The sequence below is a fragment of the Vigna unguiculata genome, unplaced genomic scaffold (assembly GCF_004118075.2).
Source record: "Vigna unguiculata cultivar IT97K-499-35 unplaced genomic scaffold, ASM411807v1 contig_162, whole genome shotgun sequence".
In the NCBI taxonomy this organism is placed as follows: Eukaryota; Viridiplantae; Streptophyta; class Magnoliopsida; order Fabales; family Fabaceae; genus Vigna; species Vigna unguiculata.
In genome coordinates, this window is record NW_021010866.1 from 32,883 (window position 1) to 45,612 (window position 12,730).

The window sequence follows — 12,730 nt, forward strand, 5'->3', positions numbered from 1 at the left end:
TTTGCATTTGAAATGATCTTTAACTCTATCACATGTGATTGTATTTCACAATTGTAGAGTTTGTGTTTAATATAGTTTGTGTTTTTTGTAGTCTTTAGTTTTCTTTTTATAAATTTCAAGCAAAGTTCTATTTTTGTTTTGATTAAGAATTTCTTTTAAGAAATTTTTTGAGACTAGTTTGGAAAACCCTGTCTAGGAAAGATTTCGTATTTAAGTTGTCCACTATGACGCACCTCTCTTTCCTGGGAGTAGACCCAACGACATCTTAACTCATTTCTTTCTTGAAATCTTTCTCCAAAACAAGAATAGGAAGAAAAAAAAAACACACAGGGAAACACTTTCAGGTGGACTGCATAGTGCATGACTCGGGCCAATTCGGGTCAATTTTATCAACTTTATTCAGAACTTGCGTAAATCACGTAGGAGACTTGAACTCAGGTGTTCTACTGAAGGAGCACCGTCATCATCTGAACCTACCACTAAAAGTGTACCACTAGAATCACCTCCGGTGATTAACATATCTTCTGATCCATCACCTGAACCAGAAATTCAAGAAGATAGAATGGAAGAAAGAACAATAAGAGAGTTGGCTTCACCGGATGCAACAATTACACAAAACATGTGCATCCAATATCCAGATGGAGAATGTGAGCTTAAGTCTAGATTAATCCATCTTCCACCTAAATTCCATGGATTAGCAGGAGAAGACCCGTACCATAATTTGAAGGAATTTCATGTTGTTTGTTCATCCATAGACCTACAACAGTGACAGAGGAACATATCAAGCTTAAGGCTTTTCCATTCTCATTGCAAGATGCCGCTAAGAATTGGTTATACTGCCTTCCACCAGGATCCATCAATACTTGGGAGACTCTGAAAAGATTATTTTTGGAAAAGTTTTTTCCAGCATCTAGAGTTGTTGCTATTCGCAAAGATATTTATGGGATAAGGCAACAAGAAAGAGAAAATCTTCACGAGTATTGGAAAGATTCAAAAGTTATGTGCTTCCTGTCCTCATCACCAAATAAACGAGCATCTCCTCATTCAGTACTTTTATGAGGGTTGAGTATCATGGATAGACAAATGATAGATGCTGCAAGTGGAGGGTCATTGGTGGACAAAACGCCAACAAATGCAAGACAATTGATTGAAAATATGGCGTCAACCATCAACAATTTTCCACCAGGAGTAATTCTATAACTCTATTGAAGGGAACCCATGGAGTAGATGCTTCATATGTTACAAATCACAAGAAAATAGAAGGGAAGTTGGATGACTTAGCGGCAATGGTAAGGACCTTGACAAACTTACCGAAAAAGCCTATCCCTTCTACTTTATGTGGAATTTGTGCTTCTACTAATCATCCTACAGAGGCTTGTTCTATGTTAAAAGAGACGGGGACGTTAGACAATGAACAACCTCAGGCATATGCTGCAAACATCTATGGCAATAATAGACCACCTCGGCAGCAATACAACCATGATTTGTCCTCCAACAAGTACAACCCAGATTGGAAGGAATATCCCAGTCAGAAATGGGGAAATCAACAGCCTCAACACCAACAAGTCTATCTTCCATCTCAACAGAGGCAACAACCACAACCAGCTGCAACCTCTGGTGATTAGAACATGGAAGCAATGATGAAAATGATGGCTGACATGATGAAGGGACAAATCAATGACTTGAAACAGACAATGGAAGCAACCAATCAAAATTTGCAAAACCAGATTGGACAAATTGCAAATGAGTTAAATTAGATGAAGTCTCAACAAGGCTCAAGCAATTTGTCTGTACAAACTGTAATTAACCCGCGAAATGTAAGTGCTATTACTTTAAGATCGGGTAAGCAAATACAAGGCCTTGGGGATGCCCAAGAAGATAAAGATAAGGACAATGAAGTTGTACCTAATAATCAAAGTGGAAGATCAGATGAAGCAACACAAGCAACATCTGAAATGCCTGCACCCAATGATAATTCCAGGTTGGTATCCCCTAATACTTCCTCTAAAAATTCTTCTCCTTATTCTCCTCCTCCTCCCTATCCAAACCGTTTGAAACCAAAAACTAAAAAGATGTAGGAGTTAGACAAATAAATCTTGAATACTTTGAAGAAAGTGGAGATAAACATCCCTTTGTTGGATGCTGTAAGACAAATTCCTAAATACGCCAAGTTTCTCAAATAATTATGTACACATAAAAGGCGTATTATGGACAAAGAGGTAGTGAACATGGGAAGAAACGTGTCTAGCTTAATTAAGAAGCCTACAGTCAGAATGCCGCAAAAGTGTAAGGATCCAGGTATGTTTTCTGTTCCCTGCATAGGAAGTGTCAACAACCAATTTCGTCCGGCTAAATAAATAATAGAATAAATAATAATAATTTGTTTTTTCCAAAAAAAGGTATAAAAAAATAATAAAAATAATAAAAATAAATAAATAAGTTTTCTCTTCGGTTTTTTGGCTTTGTCTAAATAATAATAATAACAGAATAATAATAATAATAATAATAATAATAATAAATAAATAAAAAGAAAAAATCTTGTTTTAATCTTGTATGTATTTTCTTTTGAGGCTTTGTTTCTATTTTAGCCCAAAATACTCTGTACACCCACACCGTTTTTTTTCTTGCAACTAATGGCAGCCCAACACTTAATTCTCGCACCTCCACTCTATGCTTTGTCATTTCTGCTCCAGATTAAGAAGTTAGTCTAATAATTAGAAATAGAATATGTTCTAACATTTAGAATTATTTACTCTGATTTTTGTGCTCTGATTTTATGACACCTCCTTTTTCATATGAGGAAAATATTAATATGTTTCTCAAGAATATCTTTTTTGTAATTATAATTAATCTATCCTGATCACGTTTGATTTTGTGCTCTGATTTTATGACACCTCTTTTTTCCAGATAGAGAAACTAATAATATAATTCAAAACAATATCTCTTTTTACTAATTAAAATTAATTTTGCTAATCACGTTTAATTTTGTGCTCTGTTTTTTATGTGATTTGATTCTCATTTTGTAATAATTTTAAGACCAGTTCTTGCCTTTTAAAACTCGTTGTAGTTAAAGCAGACATTTATTACAAGATTACATTAGATTTATAATGTTGTGTATATAAACCCATCAGAAAAAGAAGAAGGGAACGAATTTTTTCTCTCTCAAAAATTTCTAGAGCCCTCTCTCACTCTAAACACACATTCTCTTTTAACCCTCGCACATAAAAAAAAACCCACTCACCATCAATCGCCAGCCCCACGTGCTTCTTAGTGTTCCAACGCAGCTATTGTAAGTCTGATCTCCCGTTCAGGTTCGCAATAATTATTTTTTATTGTGTCATGCAATATTTCTCGAGATGTGTTTTTTATCTTGGTTGAATTTGATGTTTTCAGTATTTCTTTTGATATAAAAAAAAACATTACTGTCATGCTTTTTGGGGTTCATTAGTTTTATAATTAAGGTTTTGTTGATTGCTTTGGGTTGTGAACATTGTTGCATGAATAAGTGAGAGATATCATGTTTTGACATTGTATGAATATGTTGTGCCATTTTTTTCATGTTAAGGGTTGTAAAAATTTTTCATATTAAAATAATATGTTTAATCCTAAACGTTATTTCCTAATCTTTTATTTATTTATTTTCCTAATGTTTTCATAAATTGTGGATATGAAATAGTCAAATTTTGTTGGGTATCAATGTCTTATTTCGAAAAGTTTTTTTTAAAGGAAGTGATAACAAATAAATAATTTAAATACCCTTTTAACTTTTAAAATGTATAAGTGCTCGTGTGACCGCTCGCGTCAACTTAGTACTTAATACCTTCGCTTTTCTATAAGATTACTAAAAAATACAAAATATTCAAATATTAAAAAAGAGTGATATCAACATCTTCGAACAAATTGTTTTCAAAAAGTATTTTCATAAAGAACTACGTAACCCTGATTCTCCATTATGAATGGAGATACGTAGGAGCAAGGAGTAATCATTGTCGGGCACAAAAAATAAAAAAATCTTTTTGTTTCTTTTGTTTTTCTTTGTCATCTTTATTTATTTATTTATTTTTATTATTGTTAATTTATTAATTTTTTATTTTGTTTTATTTATTTATATTTTATCTATTTATTTTATTTTATTTCTTTTTTAAAATAAATATTTAAAGGAGACCACATCAATTTGTATTTTAATTAAAGGTACCGTCTTAAGGATGGGCGTTGTAGGGTGCTAACACCTTCCCTATGCGTAATTAACTCCCGTACCCCCAATTTCTGTTTTCGTAGACCTTGCTCTTTTTTATGGTTTTCCATAGTTTCCTATAATAACTATGGTGGCGACTCCAAACTCTGTTTTTACAAAATTTGTGTTTTTTGGTTCATCATCCCGTCGCGATTTCGGTTGTGACAGATGGCGACTCCACTGGGGACTTTAGAGAGTAGGCCATTTAATTAAATATATAAATTGATGTGGTTGTTTCAAATTTTTAATTTTTAATTTTTTAATTTTTTTTTAATTTTTAATTTTTTTAATTTTTAATTTTTTTTAATTTTTATTTTTGTCTTGTTTTATTTGTTTTATTTTATTTTATTTTATTTTATTATTTCGTATTATTATTATTGTGTATATTTTTGTTATTTTTGGATGATTTTATTTTATTTTATCTATTTATTTATTATTCATAGTGCTTTATTCTTATGCTTGACTTTTGAATCCTAGGATAGATGACTTTATTGTATATATTTGTCTGTTTTTTTTTCTTTATTTATTTGCAGGAAGGGGTTTAGGTATGCATTATACTCCCTTCACACACACACACTATGTGCATGACATGAGTGGGGCCCTATACCCGGGCCTGAGTAACTTTAGAAATAGAGGGGATTGTGTAGCAGTGTCACAGTGGATGTACTTCCCAAGTGGTCATTGTGAGAACCCCAGCTAGAGTTTGTTTGCTTCATTGGTACTCCCACCTCTTGTTGTTTACCAACTGTTGTGGGAAATGCCATGAAGTGGGCCATAGCTCTAGTGACCTTGATATTTAGGTATTAAGAAACCATCCTGATAAGCGCATGTATTTTACCTTACATCCATTAGGCACCAAACCCAATGGATAAGGCACAAAGGGAGATTGTTTTTCCTCGTTCCATTTTATTTATTATTATTAGTATCTTTTTTTTTATTTATTTATTTATTATTATTATTATTATTTTTGGGTTTTTCTTTCTTTCCTTTTGATTTTTGATTTAGTAATAAAATAGTGCATGAAATATTATTGCATCCATATATTTATGTTTTCCCATGTCATCTCATCATGTTTATTTACTTTTAGGTCCAAAATTATAAAGTTGTGTTTAAGTTTAAAAAGAAAAGGCAAATTAACATGGAATTTGGGAGTCGGGGGGCAACTAGGATTTGATATTGTGAAGAAGAAATTATCCTTTAGGGTTGTAGAAAGTAATTTGAGTAATTTAAGAACATGATAGCTGGGGCTAAAGATTAAGTTTTCTTGCTAACACATTGATTTATGAGCTTTCTATAGGATTGGGTTTGTGTGGACTTTTTTCCATGTCAATTTCTATTTACTCACAACTTTATAATTTCTTAATAAAATAAATGATTTGCATTATGTTTTTCCTTCCTTTTCTTCTTCTTATTTTTTTAATAAAAATAATAGAGCAAAAATAATAAAAACAAATACGGCAAGGCCAACGCACCCTTACAGGACGCGAGCAAATAGTAAAAACATGGAGGACTGGGAAACTGCACAAGAGACAATAAAAGCAGATATCAGTCAACTAAAGGACCAAGTAGGTCAAATCTTGGAGGCCTTTTTTGAAGTCTTTAAGGGCCTCAGGAGAAGCTTCATCAGCAAAGGGTGAGAAAAGCACTCACGACGCTCCTATTGCTTTTCCAACATACGGATTGCCATCGAGTTACACCCCACCTGTTGGAGATTATTCAGAGGCTGAACATGCTTCCTTCTCATTCCCAATCAATACTCCAAGGAATGAAGGGACTACCTTTGCAGAACCACGAGTGACTGTAATACCTAAGCCTTTAAACACAACTATCGATGATGACTCTTTGGGCAAAATTACACCACACCCTACTATGCAGTCTGTATTCGTTGATGTTGAGGGAACCAAAACTAAGTTGGAAATTTTGGAAGAACAACTACGAGCTATTGAGGGAGGTGGAAACTATGGGTTTGGCGATGTTGCAGGTTTAAGCTTAGTTCGTGATGTAACAATACCTCACAAGTTTAAGGTTCCGGAGTTCGAAAGGTACAAGGGTACCACATGTCCTAGAAGCCATCTAACCATGTATTATCGAAAGATGGCTGCCTATGCTTACGATGACAAATTGTTGATCCACTTCTTCCAAGACAGTTTGGCTGGGGCAGCATTGAGTTGGTATACCCACTTGGAGGCGTCTCGCATTCGCTCTTGGATGGATTTGGTAGATGCTTTTCTGAAACAGTACAAGTATAACATGGATATTGCGCCAGATCGTTTGCAATTGCAGAACATGGCCAAAAGGGATGCAGAATCATTTAAAGAGTATGCCCAACGATGGAGAGAGCTTGCTGCTCAAGTGGAGCCTCCTCTTCATGATAAAGAAATGGTGGCAATGTTTGTGAGCATGTTACAACCACCGTTCTATGAACACATGGTAGGGAATGTATCTTCAGTTTTCGCCGATATTATCATCATAGGTGAAAGGATAGAGATCGGGCTGAACAATGGAAAGATTGCATATAGCCCGCTCGCGGCTACAACTCCTAAAAAGCCCGATTTCAGTCTCGGGAAGAAGATGGAAGTAGAGGTGCACGCAGTATCAACAATACCTAAGTGGGAAAATCAGACTTTTGCTTACCAAGCACAATCTCCACAACAGGGATCCTATCAATCACAACACAATAACACTTGGAAAATTGAGGCTAACACAAATCCCAACCAGTCTTTGGGGCAAATCACTAGTCCTAGAAGGAATCAAGAAAAGAATTATATTCATTTCACTCCTATTCCTGTGACTTACACGGAGTTATTGCCAGATCTACTCCGTAATGCTTTGGTAGCTATCTGCCCGATGAAGCCTTTGGAGCCACCATACCCTAAGTATTTTGATGTAAATGCCACATGTGATTATCACGGGGGAGCCATTGGTCACTCTACTGAGAAATGTTTGTCTTACAAACACAAAGTTCAAGCTTTAATTGACTCAGGGTGGTTAAAATTTCAAGAGAATAAACCCAACATTAAGACCAATCCCCTATCTGGGCATGATAATGCTTCAATAAATGCTATTGATCTCGAGGGACGCCAGTTGGTGAAGAATGTGAGCGAAATTAAGAGTTCACGAAGGTTTATTTTTGAGGCACTACTAACAATAGGATTGTTGGAAGGTGAATATAACTTAAGGGACGCATGCGGGTTCCATCCAGGTGCTGAACATTCCATCGAGGCGTGCAAAAAGTTTGAAAATTTTCTACAAAATTTGATCGACAAGAACTTCGTGCAAGTATGTTGTGGGGACAAAGATGACAAGAGGAGGCTGGTAGAAGAAAAGAATGAGCTAAGCCTAGCTTGCATAGAAGGACGAGAACGAAAGAAAGGGAAGATTTGCATCAGTGACATTAAAGAGAGCTTTCGCAGTGTTAGATGGATTAACGCTTGTCAGATATCACCCATCGAGGATGGAAATGGATTGGAAAGCTTAGACTTTGTGCGGTCCTGTCCTCCAGACATATAGTTGAACAATTGAGAGATAACGAATTACCCATAATGTTTAATTTGAAGAAAATGTAATTCTTTTAGTTTATCGTTTTGCTTTACCCGGAGGGACTTTACGAGATGACTTACTTTTTTTTTTTATGCTTAGTGTGACAATACAAAACATTTATAATTTGTTTTTGATCGTTTTCGACTTTTTTTTTCGTTTTATAAACTTAAATGATGCAAATATGATGATGAATGTTTTAAAAATATTAATGTCGATATTCCTATTTTTTGAGCACTCTGTTGATAATATGGAAGATGATAATGAGGATGACTGAGAACCTTCTCCTTACTATCTACAGATGAATGAGGCAATTGAGGTTGCTAATAAAAATATAAAGAAGATTATATAAAAGATGTTGGTCATGTATAAGGATTGGCATGAGATGCTTCCTTTTGCTTTGTATGGATATTGTACATCAATACATACTTCAACTGGGGCAACACCTTTCTCTCTAGTATATGGAATGGAGGCAGTACTCCCTTTTGAAGTAGAGATTCCATCCTTGCGAGTATTGATGAAAACCCAATTAGAAGAAGCAGAATGGGTTCAGGCCAGACTTGACTAGCTTAACCTCATTGAGGAAAAAAGGTTAACTGCGGTGTGTCATGGACAATTATACCAAAGAAGAATGAAGAAAGCGTTTGACAAAAAGGTGTGTCCCAGAGAGTTCCATGAAGGCGATCTAGTTTTAAAAAAATCTTACCTATACAAAGGGACCATAGAGGCAAATGGACTCCAAATTTTGAAGGCCTGTATGTGGTGAAGAAAGCATTCTCTAGTGGGGCACTATTTCTCATAAGGGGGATAGGGAGGAGTTACCGTTGCCAATCAACTGTGATGCGGTTAAAAATTTTTATGCATGATGATTCCATAATAGAGGATGCAACTAAGGATATCGACATTGTTTTCAAGATTTTTGTATTTCGTTTTATAAAAAATATATCATTTGGGTTTTCATAAATGTGTTGTAAAAGTGTCACACTGAGCTGGTAATTAAAAATATTTGGTAAAAATGTATATTTGTGTAAAGAAAACATCACGGGTATTTTCGCTAGATGCATACTAGCTCCTAAAGGGTGTCGTGGTGGCCAAAAGAAATACAATGTAAATATAAAAAAATGAGGAAAGTAAAGGAAGGAAAAGTACGGGTTTTGTGCATCCATGCATTCATGCACCCTCATCACATCATACCATTTTTATCATCAAAACATATTTTGAAAAGTTCGGAAAGGAAAATAAGGACCCATAGGGGCAGGTTTTCAGTTGGGCTCACTTTACTTCTTTTTCAAAAGGCATTCACGTTGTGTTTGTCTACGTTTAAATCGATATTCAGGTTCTCCTTTAGATGTAGACCCTCTCCTCGGGATTGGTCTAATCTTTTCAAAAATAAATCATATTTGCAAAAAGTATATGCTTTTAGATCAGGGCCCTCTACATAGTAATGGTCGCCAAATCCTTTGGATATAGACCTTCTCCTCGGGATTGGTCTAATCTTTCTCAAAAAGTTTTAGTTTACAAAAAGTTTATGTTTTTGGATCGAGGCCCTCTACGTGGTAATGGTCTCCGAATCCTTTAGATGTAGACCCTCTCATCGGGATTGGTCTAATCTTTCTCAAAAAGTTTTAGTTTACAAAGAGTTTTTGTTTTTGGATCGAGGCCCTCTACGTGGTAATGGTCGTCGAATCCTTTAGATGTAAACCCTCTCCTCGGTTTGGTCTAATCTTTACAAAAAGAAATTATATTGGCAAAAAGTATATGTTTTGGTATCGGGGCCCTCTACGTGGTAATGGTCGCCGAATCCTTTAGATGTAGACCCTCTCCTCGGGATTGGTCTAATCTTTCTCAAAATGTTTAGTTTGCAAAAAGTTTATGACTTTCTGGATCAAGGCCCTCTACGTGGTAATGGTCATTGAATCCTTTGGAAGTGTGGTTGTCGGTTTGTGACCTTTGATTTCATGTTTCGCCTTTGTTTCTTTTGAAACCGGACGAAATTAGTGTCTTTATCTTTACTTATATTTCTTTGAGAATATGAAAATGTAAAATTCTCATATTATCAAGCAAAATCTAAGTAAAGAGGGGCAGCTGTCAACAACCAATTTCGTCCGGCTAAATAAATAATAGAATAAATAATAATAATTTGTTTTTTCCAAAAAAAGGTATAAAAAAATAATAAAAATAATAAAAATAAATAAATAAGTTTTCTCTTTGGTTTTTTGGCTTTGTCTAAATAATAATAATAACAGAATAATAATAATAATAATAATAATAATAATAAATAAATAAAAAGAAAAAATCTTGTTTTAATCTTGTATGTATTTTCTTTTGAGGCTTTGTTTCTATTTTAGCCCAAAATACTCTGTACACCCACACCATTTTTTTTCTTGCAACTAATGGCAGCCCAACACTTAATTCTCGCACCTCCACTCTATGCTTTGTCATTTCTGCTCCAGATTAAGAAGTTAGTCTAATAATTAGAAATAGAATATGTTCTAACATTTAGAATTATTTACTCTGATTTTTGTGCTCTGATTTTATGACACCTCCTTTTTCATATGAGGAAAATATTAATATGTTTCTCAAGAATATCTTTTTTGTAATTATAATTAATCTATCCTGATCACGTTTGATTTTGTGCTCTGATTTTATGACACCTCTTTTTTCCAGATAGAGAAACTAATAATATAATTCAAAACAATATCTCTTTTTACTAATTAAAATTAATTTTGCTAATCACGTTTAATTTTGTGCTCTGTTTTTTATGTGATTTGATTCTCATTTTGTAATAATTTTAAGACCAGTTCTTGCCTTTTAAAACTCGTTGTAGTTAAAGCAGACATTTATTACAAGATTACATTAGATTTATAATGTTGTGTATATAAACCCATCAGAAAAAGAAGAAGGGAACGAATTTTTTCTCTCTCAAAAATTTCTAGAGCCCTCTCTCACTCTAAACACACATTCTCTTTTAACCCTCGCACATAAAAAAAAACCCACTCACCATCAATCGCCAGCCCCACGTGCTTCTTAGTGTTCCAACGCAGCTATTGTAAGTCTGATCTCCCGTTCAGGTTCGCAATAATTATTTTTTATTGTGTCATGCAATATTTCTCGAGATGTGTTTTTTATCTTGGTTGAATTTGATGTTTTCAGTATTTCTTTTGATATAAAAAAAAACATTACTGTCATGCTTTTTGGGGTTCATTAGTTTTATAATTAAGGTTTTGTTGATTGCTTTGGGTTGTGAACATTGTTGCATGAATAAGTGAGAGATATCATGTTTTGACATTGTATGAATATGTTGTGCCATTTTTTTCATGTTAAGGGTTGTAAAAATTTTTCATATTAAAATAATATGTTTAATCCTAAACGTTATTTCCTAATCTTTTATTTATTTATTTTCCTAATGTTTTCATAAATTGTGGATATGAAATAGTCAAATTTTGTTGGGTATCAATGTCTTATTTCGAAAAGTTTTTTTTAAAGGAAGTGATAACAAATAAATAATTTAAATACCCTTTTAACTTTTAAAATGTATAAGTGCTCGTGTGACCGCTCGCGTCAACTTAGTACTTAATACCTTCGCTTTTCTATAAGATTACTAAAAAATACAAAATATTCAAATATTAAAAAAGAGTGATATCAACATCTTCGAACAAATTGTTTTCAAAAAGTATTTTCATAAAGAACTACGTAACCCTGATTCTCCATTATGAATGGAGATACGTAGCAGCAAGGAGTAATCATTGTCGGGCACAAAAAATAAAAAAATCTTTTTTGTTTCTTTTGTTTTTCTTTGTCATCTTTATTTATTTATTTATTTTTATTATTGTTAATTTATTAATTTATTAATTTTTTATTTTGTTTTATTTATTTATATTTTATCTATTTATTTTATTTTATTTCTTTTTTTAAAATAAATATTTAAAGGAGACCACATCAATTTGTATTTTAATTAAAGGTACCGTCTTAAGGATGGGCGTTGTAGGGTGCTAACACCTTCCCTACGCGTAATTAACTCCCGTACCCCCAATCTCTGTTTTCGTAGACCTTGCTCTTTTTTATGGTTTTCCATAGTTTCCTATAATAACTATGGTGGCGACTCCAAACTCTGTTTTTACAAAATTTGTGTTTTTTGGTTCATCATCCCGTCGCGATTTCGGTTGTGACAGGAAGTACTAAGTTTGATAATGCTATGTTAGATTTAGGAGCTTCCATTAATGTAATGCCTTTATCAGTTTTTACTTCACTTCATCTTGGACCTCTTAAGTCTACTGGTGTGGTCATTCAATTGGCCAACCGTAGCACAGTTAACCCTGCAGGTGTGCTAGAAGATGTGCTTGTCCGTGTGGACAAGTTAATTTTTCCTGCAGATTTCTACATCTTGGACATGAAGGATGATGAAGGAATGAGTTCAACCACAATTATCTTGGGAAGACCATTCATGATGACAGCACGTACCAAGACAGACGTGCATGCAGGATCCTTGACTATGGAGATAAGAGATGAGAAGGTGCAGTTCAATGTGCTAGAAGCCATGAAGCACCCGACCGAAGACCATTCTTTGTTTTGTATTGATTTATTGAGTAATGTAGTGAACAATTATGCTTTTGGACTTTTGGACGTTTTATCTGGTTTTTCTTCTTCTTTGGATTTTTCCTTTTCAAATATTTTGGGCTCGATTTTAGACGAAAGAGAAAATTGTAAAACAGGTGATATTGAGGACGCGATGCCACTATATGATACCTCTGAGGCGTCCGAATTTGATGTGAGGTGGCTGAAATTACCTTAGGCAGTAAAATGTTGCCATCTGTGGAACAGCGACCCATTTTGGAGTTAAAACCTTTACCATCTCATTTGAAATATGTTTATCTTGAGAGGGATGGGAAACTCCCTGTTATTATATCTACCTTGCTTACTGACGAACAGGAACAAAAGCTATTGCAGGTTATCAAAGAT

At 34.1% G+C, this 12,730-nt stretch overlaps 1 protein-coding gene across 1 annotated transcript; it reads left to right on the forward strand.

Annotated features, from left to right (window-relative positions):
• Positions 1-5,736: 5,736 nt before the first annotated feature.
• On the forward strand, positions 5,737-7,744 carry LOC114171269. Its single transcript, XM_028056406.1, has 2 exons — positions 5,737-5,803; positions 5,847-7,744. The coding sequence occupies exons 1-2, from the start codon at positions 5,737-5,739 to the stop codon at positions 7,742-7,744; spliced, it is 1,965 nt and encodes a 654-aa protein (XP_027912207.1).
• The last annotated feature ends 4,986 nt before the right edge of the window (positions 7,745-12,730 follow it).

What these genes read in the sequence shown, in the direction of transcription:
- LOC114171269 (XM_028056406.1), top strand. Translation starts at nt 5,737, where the DNA reads ATGGAGGACTGGGAAACTGCACAAGAGACAATAAAAGCAGATATCAGT. An exon ending in TCAACTAAAGGACCAAGTAG is followed by an intron (nt 5,804 to 5,846) that starts GTCAAATCTTGG and finishes TAAGGGCCTCAG; the next exon opens with GAGAAGCTTCATCAGCAAAG.